The sequence below is a fragment of the Corapipo altera genome, unplaced genomic scaffold, assembly GCF_003945725.1.
Source record: "Corapipo altera isolate COAL_440 unplaced genomic scaffold, ASM394572v1 1, whole genome shotgun sequence".
In the NCBI taxonomy this organism is placed as follows: domain Eukaryota; kingdom Metazoa; phylum Chordata; class Aves; order Passeriformes; family Pipridae; genus Corapipo; species Corapipo altera.
The window spans coordinates 13857443-13880035 of NW_020884873.1; the positions used below are offsets into that span (position 1 = coordinate 13857443).

Genomic DNA, 22593 nt, shown 5'->3' on the forward strand with positions numbered 1-22593 from the left:
GGTTATAGAAATTATTTTATCAGTTAAAGCTGTAACTTACCCTTTTCATTTTTTTTCAAGTTATTTCTGGGAACAATGATCTCTGTGCACGTGAGATAAGTCAGTTTTGTGGTGCCAGTGGTACTCTCATGGCCATTGCCTTGATGACAATCGCGGGACTTACCCTGCTGGCAGGCCGTGTCCTTCTCTGGAATTGGGCTCTGTCTGCCATGAAGACAACCGTGAAGTTATACTTCTGCCAGGCTGATGCCAGAGATTCAGTTTATCCTGGATTTTGTCATTTGAATTTTATTTTTTTTTTTGAAGACACGAACTCAGCCTTTTTACACATATACCACTAAGGGACCTGAAGATATTCCTCCCCATTTTTGTTGTCCTTCACATTGTGGTAAAGGTATTGTGAGCCAAAGATAAAAGAACCTGATTACCCGGAACTGTCAAGTTCCTTAAAGAGGAGTTCCTGTTATTCATAAAACAGGATATGAAATATAAAGTGAATATCTTGGGCCAACAGTATAAAATTAGAAGACAAAACAGAGGAAATACTTGAAAACTAGCTGCTTGCTTTGTTTATTTGCCAGCTCCTAAGTCAAGTGTGTGTGTGATTCCTGTTGTAAACTTCTATAAAAGAGAAATCACAAAAGATGAAATGCCTGAAGATGGGCATTTCTTACCTGTACCTAACACTGTTAACGTTGCTACTAAGAGTCACTTGCAAATAAGGAACTATTTTCCTTGGCTTTTCTATTTATTGTTTTATCTTACTCATGAAACTTAGACCCAACCAGATGTGAAGCAGCTGAGCCATACACAGGGTGTAAAGTCTTATGTACCTGCTTGTGGTTAGTGGGAGACAGTAAAGTACTCTGCATTTACAAGTAGGACTGCTGTTCTTCTGGACCTTAGCTTGCCTGGGAATGTAAATGACACTTCTCTTGAAATACCACACCTAGCTATGACAAGAAAATCAAGATGTTTCTCAGTTTGTATCTAAACAGCAAAATGTAAACTAATTTTCCAGGTGGTGGATATGGGTGGGTGTCAGCTGCCTACCAGCTCCTTCTTGGGTTGGATCCAAACACACAAACCTACTCATGCTTCCTGGCTTCCATGTGAAGAAAATTAAAGCAAACAAGACAAAAGAAAGCTCTGACCAGGTGCTCAGTTTTCACAGCTGTGTGAGAAAGATCCCAAGGCATGCTGTGGGGCTTGTCTGCCCTGTGATTTAAATGTAGCTTCTATTTACTAGTTTTTCTGTTGCCTTCTTACTGCCCTAGCTCCAGCTGTTATATTTTGGTAGCTAAATACCTCTTGGGTATACCTTAGTTTTCCATTCATATAAATGGAGAATATACCCCTTGTATTCCCTCTGTCTCTTTGTTGGAGTGTAGGGATTTTGGACTAGAAACCTGGCATCAAAGGTGACAACCTGAGGTTTGGATGATGCATTTGTGAATCTCCTGCTAGCCACAACATCTAGTATGTGAGCATCATAGTTGTAGACTTGAGGTGTACTGTTGGGACATTCATAGGACACAGCGTAGATTTTCATCATTTTAACTCAGGAAATCAACTCACTGTTTTCATTAAAGCACTTCTATGAATAGAAATGAAGATGCTTTTCAGGAACTATGGGAGTAACTAAGATAAGCTGACAATGCCTGTTGCTCGTACTTGTAGCTAGGAGGAGGGGAGATGCAATTCTGTTTGCTTGTCGCTGGAAAGGTGACAGCTGGGAGCTGTAGGCAAATTAAGAGACTTGAGTCACCGTTAGGTATCAAGTCAGCAGTGCTATCCTGTCACTGTGGTCCATTGGAGGACAGCCCTGCTGTGTTCAAATGCGGCATCAGCAAATGATCCAGCTGTTGTGGTTTCAGTGATGAACTGGGGTCGATTTATGGGGCATACTAGTCACTAGTTACTTTTTTTGTATATGTTGTGTTGGTAAGGGAGACATAAAGAGTTTCAGGGGAGAGAACAGTTGAGGATTCTGGCAGTAAACTTTTATTTCTGACTCTGCATCTCTGGTGACCATTTAGTAGGGAAAGGCATTAAACCATGCTGAGGGAAGTGTTACAGAAGGAAATCCTCTCCCGCCAGCATTGTATTACCTCTTCTCCATATAGTGGAGCCTGTTAATCTGCTATTCTTGCCAGTGGGACCAGTCTTGCTCAAGCCCATTTGTCACGCTTTTATTGCTCCCAGAGACTCCAAAACATCAGGGACTGTTTTTTTTCTCAGACAATGACATGTATTTATGATGCTACATTGTAAACTGCTTTGCAAACCTTGAAGGACAACACAGAACTGGGGAAGAAAATAACAACAGGAACAAATAATCAGAGAGTAAGGTGGTCCTGTAATACTGGCCTTGAGGTATAAATCATTGATCCAGATGTGTCTCTTGAGAGACTTCCAACCTGGAAAAGCTATGCTGTTACTTGCCATTATATGTGCAAAGACCTGCTCAGGGGTAGGTCATACAAGGTCCAGATGACTGCATTGGATTTAGATGTTCATTACAGGTGCTATGCAGGAAGGATTTCCATGTTTGGCTTTATTCCAACCAGTGAATCATAAGATCCGAGATGGCAAATGCAGCTGTTGCTTTTGTTGTTTTGGGGATCTCCTGGTTTGACAGCAAAGATCTATGCCACTGGCTGAAATATTTTTTTAACTTAAAACTTACTGACCTCCCTGGGCATTCCTAAGTATCATCATGGTGAAGTTGCTAAGGGAAGCACAAAGCCAAGTCTGGCCTTGAAGCAGTATTTTGAGGAGGCGGGTTGAGGACTGACACCTACATTAGGTATACTATAACCAGAGCTCACAAGGTGCAAGGGGGTTCTCACCTGGCAGAAATAGCTGTAAATACATGGATTTACCCAGGGTGGGTTTTTGCAATCATGAACATAGCTTGTGTCATTCCTGGGTTTTGTGATATCCAAGTTCTACTATATGGGCACATACATGGCTTCTATTCAGTGTTGCAGGCTTAGAGAAAAAGCACACTGGTGAAGATCCATCTCTCTCTTCTCCAGAAGAATAATTCTCAGAGATGGGTGGAGAGGACTAATACTGATTGTGACCTGCTTGGGGCAATCCCATACATACCCTGCCATGGCTTGGATGGTCTCTGGATGGACCCAGCTCATCTTATTTGTGAAGTATAATTTTCCTGTTCTGTTGCAGCTTTGTCACCTTGCATTCATTTTGCATTCACCCCAGCAAAGTCAGTGGGAGTTCAGGGAGGGAGACAGGATTTCACTCCATATCTCTGTCCATTCGGTATTATGGAACACTCAGCACACAAGTATGTGCACTTCATCAGCTCTGCTATTAATTAGGCACGTTCCTGAGGGAAATGCTTAGCCAGATGTGACCAAGTCACCAAAGTGCTTGGAGTTTAGCTGGGTTTTGTCTGGAATTTGTGTGAACTGTGAATGTGAACTCTGGTGTTTTCAGGGGCAGGGGAAGAAGTTGTTTTTTATGTGGAAGACCCATTTCTCAGGTTATTTTTGAGCTAAGGCTACAGGGTTAGAACACAATGTTTTTCTCTCAGAACTTGGGAATCATGTGCAGGGGACATAAATGCAAGGCATGAAACAGAGATCTTTTATCTGCTATGAGCAGAGAGATCTGGAATAAACCAGGAGTCCATCCGGATGACCTGCTCATGTGATCTTTGGTGCTTACTGATGCCTGGTACCATATTTAACTTGGACTTGGAGTTTTGCTCTGAAAAGTGACCTTTTATGAAGTTGGTATCACAAAGTTCCACAATTCACTGTACTTCCATGCTCAAACATGCTCACTTTATCAGTCAATGAGTACTTACTTATTCTTGACTCTGCTTTTGCATATGTGTTTCTGAAAGAAGCCCATGTTTTTTAGGTCAACCTTAACAAGAATTCAGTAATTTGAAGTTAGCAATTGTATTGACTATGTACAAATCAAAATAAAACCCAGTTTGCACTGTCATAACTGTGTTGACTCCGCAGAAGTTAGCAAGAGTAAAATTGCTTTACAATTCAGTCATTTGAACAGATCTGATTATGCACAAAAAACAATGAAGTAGTGACACTTTTATGCAGTCACTTTTCAGACTGTTATTAGAATATTTTCTTTGTATTAAAACAACTGTAGTTTTCTAAATTCCCGTTACCCAGGTGGTAGTTGTAAGTCGCTGGGTTCCACTGAGTGTATTCCAGGATGACATCAGATATGCTATTATGTAGAGTGAGGACTGACAAAAGCACAGATCCACCTGCAGAACTGTTAATCAGAAAACAGGCTAGCAAATGATTTCCTCAGGTTGCGGATGGTTTCAGCTTTTGCTTCGTCTTCACTGGCATTTCCCCGCTGAGGTGATTCAGATATGCTGAAGGTGTTTGTCAGGGACTGCGATTTGCTGAAATGGAAAACAGAGTTCTGGCTCAGCAGGAGAAGGTGGTAATTCAAAGCTGGTTACTGATGCTTTGTGTTCCATCACACAGACAAATTCAAGAATAAAAGGAGAGGTTAGCAAGGATAATCTCCATGTGCTAAGACATCTAAGAATGGGGAGTTGGGAAAGGATGCGACACGGGCAAGTGGCTTAATCCAGACTGGTGAGAGTTGATGAAAACATCTGACTAAAAGTATGCAACTGCCATTTGGTGTGGCTGTTGTGAGGAACTGTTAAGTAATTTCACTATTAATGCAGAAGAATGGATTCATACTGAAGTTCACTTGTCTCTCATCAGCTGTACCATGAATGATAGCCCTGCCCTTTCAGCTGTGAGAGCACAAGAGGTTTGGCGAGTTGGTAGCCATGTCCCCTGCAATGTGTGCATTTGCCTGCTCTCCCTGGCCTGTGTGCTCTGACTGTCAGCTCTGTAGTATAGGTCTTTTGGTTGGCCACACTGCTCCTGCTGGGTGTCTACCTGCTAGTGTTTAACTTCAGGACTGTGTTTTTAAAGTAAATCTCCCAATTTTCCTTGCTACCGTGCTTAGTCACTGAGTGGTTTCTTCTGGTCAGTAATAGGTATCCACCACAAGACCAGACTCTGAAAACCAAGTACCTGAAATATGTATAGTGTGGTGACTGCATCCTTAACACCAACATTTTGATCCTTAAGTACACTTTTTTTGGTTTGTCTTGCTAATGTAAACATCATCACTGAAAGCCTATTCCAGAATATCACTCCTCTGATTCCTAGAAATTGTCTTCTCATTCCTAGCCTATATTTTGTTCTGGCCAGTTCATACCAATTTGCTCGTGTTAACTTTTTGTCAGCATCAGACTTTTTTTTGCCAATCTTTCCTACCATGGTGCCAGCCAGATATGCTCCATGAAGGGTGACAGCCAAGGCTGCTATCAGAGATCATCAATAATTCATTGGTGTGCTCTGCTCCAGAAGAGCACTTCAACATACAGTCACCATCTGGAGTTTCATATATATGAGTAGGGCCACTTCCCCTTCCCACCCCCCCACCTTTTTGCTACCAATTGCAAAAAATTGCCCAGAAAAGAAGCTGTGTGGCTCCTGCGTTCAGGGAATAGTGAAGGAATGACTCCTGTTGAGCTTTCTGGGCCATATTGTGTTATTTACAGCCTGTAAGGTGTGTACACCCTACTGGGAAGGCAGTGGCTGTGTTGATATGGCCAGGGTAGAGCACAAGAACAAGAGGAAGAGTGTGAATTCTTAGTGATGTCAAATACAACTTGTTCTTCCTGACAACAGGTCAATGGTGGCCCCTTATGCCCAGGGATATTTATATATACCTCTGAAGTCACTCACAGTTATGCAGGTCTTTGTCCCTGGGGACTTCTGCCTGACAACAGGTGATATGTTCTTCGTGTCAGCTCAGGGTATCTACAGATAGTAGCAGGTTATCAGAGCACTTACTTCAGGTGTGGGTGTGGGGCAACTTGCTGTTTGGATGTTTCCGTCGGGCTTGGCTGGCTTGGAGCCCGGCCTTGGGCAGGAGGTCTAGGCTGCTGTGGAGGGAAAGCGCCTGCCTTGGAAGCCTGGACTGGAGAGGACCCAGTTGCTGATCGGACTTGCTGTGGAGATCCAGGTGACCTTTGCTGTTGAGGGGAAGTGGACAGAGGGCTCTGGGGTTGCTGTCCTTGAGGAGAGAGCCGCTGCTGTGGAGGTATGTTTGTTCGCGTAGGCTGAGACCCTTGTGGCTGGCGTGGTCCACCTGAAAGGGACATGTAGACATAAATGTGAGGAAGTGCATGTGATGGACAACAAGCATGAAACATCTATATGGAAGAACAGGTCTTGCTAAGGGGAGAGACTCTTCAGTTTAGCTTCATTGGGAAGAATGAGGAAAAACCTCTCTTATAGGCCAAAAATTGGTGTCATACCCTCTTCTGTAGAGTTGTCCATTTTTCTACCTCCTTCAGCACTAAAGAAGACCCTCCACTCTCCCTGAAGGGAGTCACTTCAACCTGTTTCACCCTTCCATGTATCTGGTATTTCTCTTTCTTGGTAAGCACATCCTGCTTGGGGAAGGAAGCTGGAGAACCAACTCTGTGGGAAATGAAAGCTGACTGGGCTGGTTTGGGTCACCAATCCCTTCATGGGCCCAGCAGTTTGATGTGAGACACTCCATCCTATCACCATCCATGCTGGAACTATCTGTTCCAGGTGGCTTCAGCTGCACTGGTAACAGACTTTCTGAAGAGGAAGTGGAAAACAATTGGATGTGACATTGCTGGACATGACAGATAACACTGTGAGAGCCTGACAAAAGTTACAGATAGTGTTATGAGGGCTGGCCGGGTTTCACAGATGGAATGGGGAGTTATGTGAGAAAAAACTTTACAGAGAATTGAAGGGGAGTACTGGAGACAGATGGGGAGCAGTATCCTGCAAGGCCGACAGCTCATATCAGTCATAGTATGTAATGCCAAGATTACATAGATGCATTTCGTATCAGAAATACTAGATTTTGGATGCAGAAAAACTGTGACCAATGAGGAAAAGATAATTAGAGGTGGGTGTTAATCTGGTAGGAGGTTGGAGTGGAGAAAGGAAGTGATAAAGGTGGCAAAAGTGAGGGTCTAATCAGTTATGTGAATTGAGTGGTTGGTGTGGCCTGGGTACCCATGGGGCAGCCCTGTGCTTCATCACCTCAGAGCAAATCAGGACAATAAGCCAAACTTGTTGTTCTGACCAAGCCACAGAAGTCATACCTGCTACTGCTGTCAGAAGGAGCTGGGAGTATACTCTTGTTGACATGGGAACACCTGAACAGATGGATCAAGGATCCTGACCTCACCACATTGGTGTCTGTTCCAGGCCTGACAACTCTAGCATCTTAACACTTGTAGCCACTACAGCTTTGTGCACACACAAATATACTCCATGCCCAGAATCCTACTCCAGTGCCAGTTCAAGTGGCCTCGTTTTGCTAAGGCCTACCAGGGATATCAAGTGGATCTGGTATTCAGTTTTCATCCCACTTTTTGAGCTGCTGTGGAATATGACAGTATCTGCTTCAGCAGCACACTGAATTTGCTGCCTGTTTGACAGTGAATTGGAAAATGAGTGAAACCTTTGTCCTGATAGCTTTTGTTTAGAAGGCAAACTGATAGGACTCACAGTCATCACTGTCGTGGGAATCAAAGAACTTGTACCTTGGGGAGGAGGCCGTGGTTGTGACAGCTGTCCAAGCTGAGGTCCAGTCTGAGATTTCATTGACACCGGCTGAACTTGTGGAGGCTAGAGGAAAAAAAGCCATTCCAGTTAATACATAGTCCCCAAAGAGAAGCCCTGAGGTAATACAGGAACTGTAGAGTCATGAAGTGTTCCTTAAATACACACATACACACATGCAGCATCTGGCTGGTAAAATCTCATGGGACTAAAATGGAGAGGTGAGTAATAAAGAACATAGAAGTTGTTTGCTCACAGGGAATAACAATGAAGTTACAGTTTAGAATGTTTTTTAGACAATCAGGAATTAGCAAATGTATCTAGCCGGAGGGGGTCTCTCAGTCCCATCTCCCATTTTGGACAGTTGCCAGCACCAGATGTTCCAAAGAAAGGACGGATGAACCATGGAAATGTCTATGGAGTAATCATCTCTTTACCCTAAGGGGTCTCCTCTTGATTGCTAATAAGCAAGGGCCAGCTTCAACCCTGAAACATGAAGCTTATTATCTGCTCTGCAAAATCTTTGCAACAGTTCCAGATATTTTGTTTTGATATTTATACCCAGACCCTTTGAATCTTGCTCAGCTCTCAGCCTCACTGTCTTTCCCATTTCTTGTCTCCATTTCTTGTTCTGAGTTTTGAGACTAGTTCTCACAACCTGCCCCTGCTAGGCTATTCATTATTTTGCAAACCTTCACTGCCCTCTTTCTCATTCACCTCCTTTCTAAAGCTAAGAGACTGAATCCCTTCAGTCCCTCCATGGGAATGTTTCCAAGCCCCTAATTGTTTTCATCACCAGCTTCTCTTTCCCAGCTTTGTGATTCCTTCTGCAGATGCCAGAGGTGGGTCTGCTTACATTTTTCCAGATGAAGCAATATCTGGGTTGTCTGCATACATTGCTTGTTCGTTTCTCCTGCATCCTAATTTTCTGCTTTTCCCTTGTCAACGCAAGCATAGGCTGAGCAATGGTTTTCATTAGCCTGTATGCGACAAAGACTTTCTCAAGGGAATGGCTAGTGCCACTTGAAAGATCTGCAGATTGTTTATGCTCTCCCTCTCTCTACCCCCAGTTTAGCTTACCATTCAGTCTTCCATATGGAGTTTCATTTGCTGTTGTTGTGCCTTAACATACATGGCTCTGTCAGATGTTCTTCACTGCCATTCCTGGTTCTGACTAACGAAAATAATTCGGTGCCATCTGCTCTTTCTTCTCCCTCACTGTTTAGTCTTTTTGACAGATATTTTAATAAACAGATTAAGCAACACAGAAAAGCTGCACAGAGGGCCAGTCCAAAGTTAACAAAAGTCTGAGTAATCCTATTGCACAAAACTGTTTATGAAAGCAGGGGAAGCTGGAGACAGATATGCTGGTACATGCTGGATTATTTACATGGAGAACATCATGATAAAAGGGTCTTCAAGGCTCCTGGAAGGTCAAGAGAATGAGCTAAGTGATTCTGGAAATAGGAAGAAAGGTTTCATAGTTGGAAACATTGAAATTAGTTTCAATGGACTAACATAAATGTGATGAGGTTGCCCATCTTTTACACTATTTATCTGGGACTTGCAAAGGGATGGGGGAAGAAAATCTGGGAATTTTCCATGGCCCCTAGTCCTACACAGCTTGGAACACTAGACCTTGCCTTGGCGTTGGTGGAAATGTACTGTCTTAATGCTGTGAGACATCCTAATGCTATGACACATCCTGATTAGACCAGCTGAAGAAAGGGAATTAGATCCCACATTCACCTCTACAGCCTTTCCCTACAGCCAGTCAAGGCATCTCAGAGATGAAGGCAAAACAGGCTTTTGAAGCTCAGTGGTGAAGGGGTGAAAACCAGCACAAGGTCTTCTGCCTTTGGAAGAGAAACCATGAGGGGAAAGGCTGGTGGTGGGTCAGAGAGGCAAGGGAAGAACCGTAGCTGTAACCATGAAACCAGGTTTCAAGTTGTAGGCATGAAAACAAATTTGTTGTGAGCTCAAGCAACCCGTTTATCAACATGGCCAGGCTTAGTATCCCTGAAGTATCCCCTCTGCTGACTGTTTGCAAGAATTAAAATCTCCATACCTATGTCTTTGAGGTCAGCTTCTGCTTCACAATAAAACTTTGCCCTTTACCCCTCTCTGCTTTCTTTCTTTAATAGCTCTTGTCTTTTACCTTGCCCAAGGCTTTTTTTTGACTAGCTACATTATTTTGACTGATTGCTTGTTATCTACCACTTTATGAAAGAATTCTCAAAGAACTGAGAGGAAAAGAATCAAAAGGAAATTAATGGGACATTTTTTATTTGTAAAACTAATGTAGATATGTGTAGGTATTAAGCTGTGATTCTGTTGGTTTATTAGTCTTCTGTATTCTTCTTTAAATTATCATTTGAGATAATTCATGAGGTCTATGACTTGTCTAAATTTTTCTAAATTACTCTTACAACTTTTAAAACACATATTTTGTATTTGTTGGACACCAGTCCTCTGGAGCACTAACTGTTTCTAATGATATTGCATAGTTTTTTTTGGCAGCTTAGTCACTTCCTAGTGACTTCAGTTCATTGGACATAGCCATCTGGGGCTGGGGGCTTAAGAATTTTTAAAAATATTAGTCATCACTGATTTAATAACTGTTTTTGTTCTCTCCCCTGTCATTCTCATCAGGAAAAGCTATAACTTGGTAAAGAAGTTCCCTGCTTTCAGCATTTAAATTTACTGGAGTTGCAACACTGTTCCCGATGCCTTTCTTTTCTCCCTTTATTTTGGATGATCCATAGAGCCCACCAATTCTTTGATAGGGTTCCATTTTCTGTTCAACTCTTGTTTCATTCTTCCCTCTATCTGCTCTTCAAAATCAATTTCTATCCTTTTTACATTTCCTTTTATTACTTGTATGGTGCTGCATAAAGATCTTCTTAAATGTCAAATTTCCAAATTTAAAAGATTATTTTCCCCCCTGTTTGTCTTGAATATCCTCTTTGTCACTTATCTCTTCAAGTTTATTTCCTCCTTTCTTGGATCACGAGCAGATCAGATATGTATATATGTATGATGAAAAACAATGGTCTCTCCAATAGCATCCATACAGTTTTAATGCTAGGGAGTTGATTAATTTTCTTTTGTGTCATACTCTTTCTGATATTGCATCTGTCCCTTGGACATCAAACCTGAGGGTACATATTAACTTTCTGAATTTGTACTTGGGTGTTTCTTAAGGCAAAGTTAAGGTGTTCTTTCCTCCCTCTGGACTGCTGTCCCACTGTGCTATTTGACTTGCTTCTTGATAGTTGTAGTCTCACATTGTTATGACTTGTTCCTTCTTCCATCTCTGTCAAAACTGTGCACTCTGTTTCATAATTTCTCAGGTTTTCTTGATCCAGAGACTAGTATAGAGAGGTCAAATTGTATAGGTATTCTATTCATACCCATAGGATGTCCAAGAATTCATATTTCTATGTATTCAGTACTGCTGTCCCTATTTTCAGAATTGCTATTTATCTTCATTCTGTGGAAGTTTTCACCTGTATCTCTAGTTCTGCATCTCTCTGGCATCATATTTAATTATTTCTCCCTGCACATTTCTAACTGTTATAACATTATGTTAGTTATTGCATTGTGTGTAGTTTCTGCAATGTTTGTGGCACCAAGCTCTTCCTCTATAGCAAAACACTCTAGTTAACATGCTTGTGGGTTTGATTTTCTTGATTATATATACAGATATTTTTAGGTTGTATTCCCGATGAAAACACTTTTCTTATTTGACTCTTCTATTTGACATCCTATCTCTCCAAGACCATTTCTTTTGTTCTTATTTTGGCCTTATTTTAGGTTTGTTGTAATCCAATCCAATACTGCACTGGTATATTAAGGACATAGAAAACAGATGTATCTGTCTGCGTTCTCAGTTTCTCTTGGTTTCCCCGTACTCTTAGTTCATGCACTCTATATCTTGGCTATTTCAGATGGCAGTTCTTGATTCCTCTTTGACCAGAGTAAATGCTATCCCTTCTGTATCACTTTCCCTACCTCAAAGCATTTTTAATATCTATTAAATGTCTACTCCTTCACTCTAGCTAAAACCTGGAGTCACCTCGAATACCCTTCATATGGGGACCTGGTTTAGCAGGAGTGGACTGTCATCTGACAAAGGCAGAGTGCCATTAAGTGCTTTCTCCTATTTTTTTTGGTCTCAAGTGGAAATGAAAATTATATCAGTTGCAGTCAGTTTTATCCCTCAACCTTTTTACTCTCTTGTCTTTTCTATTGTACAGGTTTGTTGTCCTCAAACCTTCATGCTTGTCCCCCTGCTAGATACTGAAAGAAGCGTTGCACATACACCTGGATACACAGGTTATGTTCTGGTGTGTTTCATCTGCATGGAACTGCCACTGGGAAATGCAGCATCTAAAATGCATCTAAAATTAGATGCATTTGAAACTCAAAATATGTGCACACGAGAAGCACTAAGGGGTCAGTTTAAATGCAAAAGTGACAGGGTCTTATATGAATTCAGCCTTAGTCAAGCCTCCTCCTGAACAAAGTCTGCGGTAAGTAGTAGAACAAGTCTTGGTGGAGATCCTCACTTTCTATTCTTGAAAGCACAGATTTTCATCAGGGGTGCAAAAACTTGAACGAAACCTATCCTCAGGGATGGTGTTAGATGGAAATGAAGTTGAGCATTAGAAGAACCTCTAAAAATGTCTGATCTCGATATGAACCCATGAATTTAGCAAGTCCAAATGTCTGGATGTATGGACATGCTACTGATGTGATGTCACACTTATATGGAAGGAGAATAAGGGAGAGAGATGTGTTCCTTAGGGGCAACCACTTCAAAGAGTGTATGAGAGACTTCTGTGGAAGAGCAGGAGTCAGTCTGTCCAATACACTCCCAGATGGAATTGTTCAACTCTCTGAGATGTCTGACTGCCTGACACCCTCAGCGAGGAGAGAGAGAGAAAAAAGTTCGGGAAATAACTTGGCCACAAGGTCTCTATTCACTCATACCCAAGGCCTCAGCGGTGACGGTGTAGATCCAGCAGAGATGACAAGCTGAGTCATTTTGGAAACAACCAGATCAGCTATTAGCTGTCTGTCTTCTTCTACGTGCTCCCCAATCAGGGGCATTGAGCTGTCCATCACCTGCCACAGGAGATAAAAACAACAGTTAGTAAGGAGGTTTCCTGCTGGCAGATGCCTGTTTCAACTCACCTCTCGCATTAACCTGTTTTGTGTCTCCACATCCTTGCCAACACCTATAGTCACCCCTCTCCTCATGCTGAAACATGCTTGACTTCTCCAGGCATGGAATTTCACTTAGGGTTTTTTGGAAATAGCATGTACTTCCCCCAGCTCTCCATCTTCCTTCCCTTTACAACTTGGAAGCCAAGCCAAGACTTCTGATGGCTGGAGGCTTTCTCAATCAACTAAATACAAACTTTTTCTTTCACATATCCTGGGGAGATGTCTCTGATGGATGAGGTCTCTCTGGTATTTTCCCACAGTGTTTGGGGGTGACATTGCAGCTGAAAGGGCCACAGCAGAAGAGAACGAACATGTGCTGAAGCCTGGGGAGATGAGAGCAACAGGGACAGGAGGAAACCAGGAAACATTTGGGGTTAATTAACACAAAGCACTGCACCCTGAGAGGGGAAATAAACACCACAGATGTATAATGAATAGGATGTCACCAAAACAGCACCCAGTGCAGGAAAGTAAACTTTTTCTCTGCTTGTTCTCTTGATATTGCTGCAATACGACTGCTTACCGAGCAAGTTCTACAACTGTGCTGGGGAAAGTGGGAAGCAAGACTGTGGGGATGGGGGAAGGAAAACTGTCAAAGGGTCTTTGAGGTAAGAAATAGCCTGACAACAATAATAATGAAAGCAGAGCAGACCCTCAGCTGTATTGCAGCCCTGAACATAACTTTCAGCAGTTCATCATAAATCAAGTGCTTTGCAAGCATTAGCTAAATCCCACAGGAAGAACTGTACCATGATGAAGTTAAGGTTCAGCTGGAGTAAATATAATAGTACCAAAATATCAGGGTTGGAAGAGTTTATTTTATTTTCTTTTATTTTTAAAGCAAACATTAAAACCCCTGAAAATGCAGAGTTAAAGGTTGCATTGCTTAAGAAAAGCACTGACTCACACTCAGATAACAGTCGAAAGTGCACTCCACCCTAGCAAGGCTGCAAGAGTCCACTCTTGGAGGGAAATAGAAAGTTTTGCACTCTCATTTTTTTAGATTTAAAGAAGAGGAAATCAATGAGGTTAGTTCACTGAGTTTGTATTCTGCTCTTTTCTTGCAGAATAATAGTTTTGATTAATTTCTATATGTGTCTTTTTTTGAACATTGGAGAAGCTACTGAGGAATTTTTAACTGGGGTACACATGAAGAGTGGATCGATGTTTATATCCATGGCCTACTTGGCCCACGGGGTGAAAGAAGGAGGTTAGAAAATTATATGGCAGTGTTCAGCTAAATACACACTGTGGCTTTTCCTTCCAATATTCACTTAGCTGTTTTTCTGTTAAGAAATCGGGTGGGGACTGTGAAGTTTCCTAGCAGTGTCAGGGAATGGCCTGAGTCTCACCAGCCAAGGGCTTCGGGGGGCCCTCCAGCAGGCTACTGCGCAGTTTTCCCCCCTGTCCAATCCTGTCTTAAAGGAAAATTTGGCAATCTCTGTTCCCAAGTGAGAAGAGAGGTCTCCCATCTCCCTGCAGCGCGCCGTGCGAGGGACCCGTGTGGCCACTAGATGATGCCGTTACCCTGCGAAGAGTCAGGCGAGCCGAGCTCCCTGCTCCCACCCTCCGTGGGACTCACTGAGACACGGCTCTGCTCAAAACACCCCAAACCCCGCATTTCATGGAGCCGTAGAATGGTTTGGGCTGGAAGAAAGCTTTAAAGGCCATCTAGTCCAATAGCCCTGCAATGAGCAGAGACATCTTGAAATAGATCAGATTACTCTGAGCCCCATCCAGCCTGACCTTGAATGTTTCTAGGGATGGGGCATCCACCACCCTTCTGAGCAACCTGTGCCAGTGCTTCATCACCCATGTTGTAAAAAGATATATTCCTTTATTCAATCTAGATGTACCCTCTTTTAGTTTAAAATCATTACCATTTGTCTTATTGCAACAGGCCCTGCTCAAAAGTTTGTCCTTGTCTCTCTTATGGGCCCCTTTTATGTACTGCAAGGTGCTATGAGATCTCCCCAGTTCCTTCTCTTCTCCAGGCTGAACAACCCCAACTCTCTCAGCCTGGAGAGATGCTCCAGCCCTCAGATCATCTTCATGACCCTCCTCCGAATCTGCTCCAACAGGTCCATTTCTTTACTGTGTTGAGGCTCCCAGAGCTGATTTTCCCTTTTCCCAAAAGGATTGCTTTCCCCTTTTTCTGTGGCTAAATTGTCTGGAGAGGAAGGCAAGATGATGCTTTATAAACTAACGGCACCAGGGGGAACGAACTTGTCCCACCTGAACTAGTGAAGGTGCACCAGGTATGATGCTATCTGCTGTCCTGCTGTATAGTGTCTGGTAGGGGAATGTGAGATGTGGGAGACAGAAAATAGAGGAGTGAACAGTCAAATGCACAAGGGAAGGCCTTTGAAAATGGCAGTGGTTTCTTTGGGCAAAATGACACAGCTGGTTGCCACTGAACTGAAAAAAAATCACGAGATGTCACCTTGCCTGTCTTCTGGAAAGGGGGAATTGGTCTGGAACTGGGCAGATACAAAAGCTAATACTGAAATAAATCAAAGGCTGAGAGGAATACATGAATCACAGATAGACTGCACTCATCTCTTCCTGGGCAATCACAGAACAGCTGGGCAAGACAAGAAGATGTTGGCACACATGGACCCATCCTTGTAGCTGCCCAAGGTCAGTGGCTGCTCCTGATGCAGCTGCTGTTGCCTGATAAGGTGAATGAGGGGTGATGGGAAGTGGCCAGTCAGAGAAGAGACTCAGAAAAACACCATCATGGTTCTCCCACTGTGCCTCTCTGATGCTGAAGCCTGAAGGCTGGGCTTGTTGTTCCACTCTCTGATGTGCAAGAGTGGAGTGTTAGGTGATTTCTAGGGAAGGAAGGAAGGAAACTGATGATTAGACATATCAAAAGAAACGATAGGCAGTGCTGGAGGGGTGAGCAGGGCTCCTTGCAGGGCAGCAAGGAGCATGTCTAGTAACAGAGTTTAGCTGTATGGTGGGTAAGGCTTAGCTTATTCTTCCAGGAAGAAGAACAAATCACATGGACCATTTCACTTGCCCTCTATTTGCTTCATATTTTTCAGCATAGCAGAGACGTAGAAATAGATTAGATTACCCAAAAAATAGGGAGATTATTAAACCATACATATTGCTGAGCTCTTTTGAGAATCTAGCTGCTAACACTGGTACAGAATTTGCACTGTTTTGATGATCTGGCCTTCTGATTAAGTGCTGACTACTTATGTTGAATATTCCCTCGAAGTGACAAAGTTCTTTAAAGCAGAGAAAAAAAGAATTACCAGCATTTACTGATAAATCCATAATCTGTTTCAATATGAGACATGAAAATGGTACTTAAGTGTGCTAATGTTTTGAAGGCCGGTAACGTAACAGATTCTCTGTTTGCCATGGGAAAAGAGAAGAAGGTGAAATTCAAGAGAGAGAAAATACCATGACTGCAAGATTACTTCTGTGCTATGTTGATAGCTCATCTGTCTTAATCTGATTCTGTTTGCAACAAACCACTGTGATAAATCTCAGTTCATAGAACTGCCCATCACTACCTCTGCGAATCTTTCCCGAAGAATTACGTTGCACTATGAAAATTAATTACTACCAGCGATTGTATTGTGCAAATTCCTTATTTGTTCAGCCCATTTAGAAGTGCTTTCTTGTAAAATGTCACAGCACACTGTTCCTTCTTACCAATGAAATACAGCCGTCACACTGTCAAATAACTTTTTTCTCCCAGTGTCAAAAGAACAAAGCGAAACAAGGGCTCAGTTTCAGACCAAGAAAAGTACTCCAGGAAGTTGGCAGGAGCAATTAATTACTTGTCAACATCTCCCTCAGATCTGCATAAAGTAGAAAAGGTGCCCGTTTGGCTTTGCTCTGCTCTTTATGTTGCACTATTCTGCTCCTTTCCCAACAATGTCCATCAGCCTGGCATCTGAATGCCTGTTGGATGTTGATACATCAGGCCCACTCCATCAGATTCTCCACTGAGATAATTCAGTATGACCCATCTGAAACTATTGTGTTTCTTCTGATTTGTGTCATATTAGCTCCATTACTGTTTACCTTCGTCTCAAAGAGAGAAGTATTAGCGTGCATTTCTCCGTGTGCAAGCTGATGATGGCTGTTAGTGTATGGATGTGCCTTTTACCCAGTCAGTCACACACGGTGGCAGATGTGAAAACCCAGAGGCATACCCAGATGGAGGCATATAATCTTTAAGCTCAGAATTAGCCATATGTGCACGTACATAGGCTTATGTGCAAGAATAAATACGGGGATATGAAAACTACATCTCACATCTGACCATGTGTGGACACAGTCCAAATGTCCTTACAGTTGTCTCTAGTGAGACTGCTTTCTTGCTCTTCCTTTCCCAGCTACACAGGCATAGAGAGTTAAAAGAGCACAGCAGGGATACAGACTGCTCTGGGGGATGCTCCTCTAGGTGCTGATGAATTGCATACGGGAGCAGACCCATCAGCCCCAGCCCCATCAATTCAGGAAAGACAGAGGCTCGACAGCATTCAGTTGCTGGCAGCACGCTTATATCACATGGCCTTTGACAGGTCACTGCTCCCCTCCCTGGGGAAAGCAGATACATAATGCAGGAATGCGCAGTCACTGGAGAGCTCATGTGGTTCTCATCAGCATCCCAATCCTCAGCGGGTGGGACTGCTCTCCCACACATAGCTTTCCAGTGTGTCAGCACCCCTGCATGAAGCCATAGGCTGGCTCTGCTCATCTCCCTCAGCTGTTCCGTGTTGGTGGAGTTTACAGCAGGTCAGATGCTGTGCCTCCTTCGGTCACATAGTGACAGAGGCACTTGCTTACTTGCCAGATTTTCTCTCCCCCAGAGCATCTCTTCACTTTCCACTTTGATTTTCTGGCCAGCTCTTCGATCTCTGCCCTGTCAAGATAACCTGAGTGTGCTATTTACCCCACTTCCATGTCTGCCTCCTGGTCTGGTAAGGAGCACATTGAACTTCAACTCTCAGAGGCACAGTCTGTCCAGCTATGAACACAAAATTTTGTACTACACACTACCCATAGTTACTCTGTGGTTCTTTGTCTTAATGGCCTGTTGTTGTAGTGAATGCTATCTGGGCAAAAGATTTTAGAAAGTACACCTGTTTGTTTTTTTTTTTTTTTTTTTTTTAAATCAGGTTGCTCCCATTGCTTATGGAATTTTTGCTACACCATTTATTTTCCTCTTTCAAATTAGATGCAGCTAGGATTTTTATTAGTAGGTTTCCTTTAAACTGATTTAAGAAAAGGTTCATTTAGAGAGAAACTTAGATTTTTAATGGACTAAATCACCTGCTGGACCTCTGTCTGGGTAACAGGGGGAGGTTAACATGCCCACTATTATAACATCATCTAGTGCTTATATTCAGGTTGGGTTGAATATGAGAGTGTTTGTTGATGATGCTGTTGATCCCTACCAGCAGTTATGAGAGAGGTACTGGCTTTGTGAGTGCTTAGCTGGGAAGGATGGAACTTGCGTGGTGGTGCACTGAGACGCACCAAAGTTTGGATGCTGCCAGCAACACTCGCAGGCTGTTATGTGCTTGATAAGAAGGCAGCTTCACATCTGCACCCACGCAGATAAGATTCTGCTCTGTGGGGATTTATCAGGCTGGAAAGCTGGCGTGGCCAAGCACTCTGTGGCTCTCTATTTTCTTTCACAGTCTTCACTGAGAAATGAAGGCACTTCAACCCCGACACCTTGCTGCATATCTGCCAGTTTGCCTGGAACTCTAAATCAGTTCCTTACATATCAGTGGGCCATAGCTTGAGGATACAGGCTGGCACGGAGGAGCAGAGACTGCAGGGCAGTGTAGGGGTAAGTGAAGCACGTTGGTGCTTGTGAGCTCCAATGCAGCATGTTTGCAGATACACTTCCCAAAGCAGACTTGCACTCAGGTTCCTCATACTCTCACCTCAATAATATAGTCTTTTCCGTCTTTGCTGTGGACAGCTTTGACAGCGCAGATGTCAAGACCTCCAAACATTTCCGCACAGGCGTCTGCCCAGAGTCTGTACCTGCAGAAAGCACAAAAGCATGGCCTAGGATTACCTGTCATTGGGTAGTCCACCAAATACAGACACCCACCTTGCTGCCCATAGCAACACAAAGAGAGATGGGAGCCCTTATTACAAGGCATCCTTCATATACTTTGCTGGGTGATTGCTTCCCTCTCTTGCGCAGGAGATGGAGCAAAGAAAAAAAAACTTGCCTGAAGTTTCCCTTCATTTCAGATTGATTCAATCCTGCCCTCAAAGCCACTTTAAAATATTTCTTTCCCTCCTTAGTATTTACATCAGATCTCCAGTTGGTTGTTATTCAGCCAAGCTATAAATATTTAGCTCATTTAATCTCCCAGTAGTGTTGGTCCCTCAGCGTTTGTATTGGCTTTGCCTGAAAGCCCTCCATTATGCAGGCAGATTTCTCCTGATAAGGTGTCCTGCACATTGGGACTGGAATAGGATTGGAAAGTGAGTGTTGAATTTAGCTAATAGCCATCCCCTCCCTCATCTGTAACCCAGTGGCTCCTGCGTTTTGCAATTTACTTTCAATTTTATCTTTTTACAGTCTCCTGTCTCTCTTCTGTCCCCTGGGTGTTGCTCCTACTCAGGTGGTCTCGTCACATGGACCAGGCACTCTTTTGTTAGAGGGAGAGTTAAAGGCTGCAGTCCTTTTCTTTAGCCATCCCGGGATGGGAAAGTGAGCTGGTACCCCCTTAGCTATCCTTGTGTCAGAAGAGAAGAGAGAATGACAAGAGGCGTATTATAGGGGGACTGCATCCCCCCACTGTGGAAATGAGGAGGGAATGAGGCAGCTTGGTTTTATTTCCTGTGCAGCTGTGCTGCAGTCCTGGCCATTTAAATAAAAATAATCATCTCAGAAGAGCAGATCTGTAAGCAGGACTATGACAAGATGCAGAGAGGGGAGGGAAGGCCACAGTCTCATGAAAACACTGACATTTTGCAGACCCTACAGGGACTGGGGAAAGAACTGTTCTGGCCAAAGGACAAGTTTACATCCTCGAAGCCAGCCAGAATCCCCATAGCTTGACAATATAATGATCAACTTGTGTGAACACAATGTCTTTGCGAAGAAGCAAGATTATGACTTATATGACTACTGGTGCTCTTTGATCCCTAATGAGGAGACCAAGTATGTTCACCCCAGATCTTCAAGGAAGACAGTGTCTGAGGAGGAGTCAGCAGCATAAGGAGTAGGAGAACTACGGAGCCTGTGAGCCAGGCAGGAGGCGATGCTGTGTCCCCACATCCAGGGGCACCATTGTGAGAATCACCTCTGTTCCTGAGGGACATCTCTAGGTGTCTGGATTTAGCAGCCAAGTTTAGGGAATTGTTTCTCATGCCAGAGAACCTGATAGCTTTATGCACCAGGGGTTGCATTTTCAGAGGATTTACTGCCATTTTTATGTTACCTTAGCATGTAGATCCATTGGATTACTGTTCACTACAGTAGGTGCTTCAGGTTGCTCTTATTCATCACAGCATTTCAGCCCACTCCTGCCTTGTTGCACGCACTGATGACTCACAGATTTCAATGAGACTTTTTGCATTTATGGCTGGATAAGGCTAGAGTAGTAAATTGTGGTACTACATCTATAAAATGAACCTTCAAAATGCAGTGTGGCAGGTTGTCAGGAATCTGGGTTTTAGTCTTACAGCACTGGATTAGGTAATGTCTACCCTTCTCTCTAGCTTCAGCTGTGTTATAAACAACCAGGATACATTAAAATGCCCAGCTCCCACAGTACTATTAGGGTCGCACCAAATCACCTTCAGCATCTGATCTGGGGCTTGGCTTGGCTTCCCTCTTTCACAGAACTAAAGGTGCAGAAGGGACCTCAGATGATCACCTGCACAACTCTCACACCCCAAAGAGGAGACATTTCTTTAGTCTGCTCTGAAAGAGTACAGAGATTTCCCATCTCTGGGAAATTTTTGTGGTATGCCATCCTTACTGTTAGAAAATATAGGAAATTTTCAAAGGAACTTTTTCTGCTATAATTTAAGCCCATTATTTCTTACAATATTTTACTAATAATATAAGTAGTGAGAAATGCCTATTAGCAGCCTTTCATATATTTAAAGAGATTGTGCTTTTTTAGCTTCTTCATCTTTAAGACAAAATGGTGTTCAGCTTGTAGGCAACTTCTTCCAGCTGTGTAACAGCTAATGAGTGAAATTGAACCTCTGTACTGCAGGCATGAGTCTACACCTCTACTGGAAAAATATCAATGGTCTTCTAACTGAAAAAGGTGGAAAACTACATAAGCAATTGTTGCATGTTTTTCTCATCAGTTGATTATGTTTTCTCTGAATGTTCCTTTTATTGGTCTTTGGACTCTCTCCAGCTCCTTGGTATTTTTCTTCAAATACAGTGCCCTAACCTGGACAGAGTTAGAATTAACCATGATCCTGACAAACTGGAGGTGTAATCTGAAAAAAATCTTAGATTCACGAGAGATGAGTGCCTACATGTCATCTATGGAGTCTATAAATTTATGAATAATCTACTTAAATAGGATGGAGAATAAGTGACGAGAACAAGTGACTTGATGGCAGTTCTGCAGAATAGGGTTGGGAGTTACAACAAAGCACATTATGAGTCCACAGTGTCATGGATTTGCAGTGTTAGCAAATATCACAGTGATTTGAAGATATGGAAGTACCATCTGCAAATATCTGTAAGATGCACGAGGGAATTCCTTCTGCTCTGTTCAGCAGTGAGAAGACCTCAGCTAAAACAGTGTCCACTTTTGGGAGACTACGGCAAAAAAGTGCTTTCAGCACTTCAGCTGACAGTTTTTTTCCTCTTTTAAGCAGAAGAAAAACACTTTTCTGAGTCTGTCTCTCATTAGTAATGTACTTAGAATAACTTCTTGTTACTTCTTGTTTTGTGCTTTGACCTTTCTGATTTTATCCCTACATGTTTGTGCTGGTGTGCTTGACCTCAGCATGCTGGTCTTGTTTCCTGTGGCTACATTCACCAAAGATCTAATGATTTAGCAATGTTGGTTTCTAGCTGTACTTTCAGTCTGTTCTTCAAAATAGGACAGTTTGCCTTTGTGTCCTTAGTATTTTTTAAGGAAACACTCGGTCTTTTAAACTCCTTTATTCAGCCTCCCAGGAGACCTCACTTACCAGTTCTCTCAATTAACCAAAGTCTGAAATACAATTCCTCCCTTCTAACCCAAGAATAGCTAATACTGTCTTGAAACCCTCTTCCTTACCTCTCTGTCATTGCAATCTGTTCTAGCATCGCAGAACCTGTGTTTGCCTTCCAGTTTCCAGAGATGGACGTCCTCCTAGGAAAACAAACCAAAAACATAACCTGAACATGAAAATAGACTCCTACCCCATCCTCACGGATACTGTAGTCCTCATTCTTGACTCTGTGCTTGTACAGGAGGGGATGAGGTGAGGTTCTTCCTCCCAGAAGCCTTTCCAAATCCTTCCTGAACAACACTCCATACAGGATAAGTTGTTCAAACTCATGAAAAGCTGAATGAGGAGTTAGACAGGGAAATCTCCAAGGAATCCTGAGCACACATCAGGCTCTGTGAGTACTTTCTTTCTTTGTAAATCAGACCTAGGGGGAGCTGAAATGTGTGTAGAAGATCTCTGGGATAATCACCCTTGTGTTCAGCAATGGGTAGCATCCTCCGTCCATGGAAGACCAACT

The 22593-nt window shown here is 42.9% G+C and overlaps 1 protein-coding gene across 2 annotated transcripts in view; it reads right to left on the minus strand.

The window, feature by feature from the left end:
• Positions 1-48: 48 nt before the first annotated feature.
• SYN3 (synapsin III) overlaps positions 49-22593 on the minus strand; it is a 203526-nt gene continuing 180981 nt past the window's right edge. For both annotated transcript variants that reach the window (XM_027657222.1, XM_027657231.1), the window contains exons 10-15: positions 22142-22216; positions 18809-18911; positions 12648-12782; positions 7634-7718; positions 5892-6189; positions 49-4411 (exon numbers count right to left, since the gene is read on the minus strand). In XM_027657222.1, coding sequence (XP_027513023.1) covers positions 4279-4411; positions 5892-6189; positions 7634-7718; positions 12648-12782; positions 18809-18911; positions 22142-22216 — 829 coding nt within the window. In that variant the 3' untranslated portion in view covers positions 49-4278. The remainder of the gene's footprint in view (positions 4412-5891; positions 6190-7633; positions 7719-12647; positions 12783-18808; positions 18912-22141; positions 22217-22593) is intronic.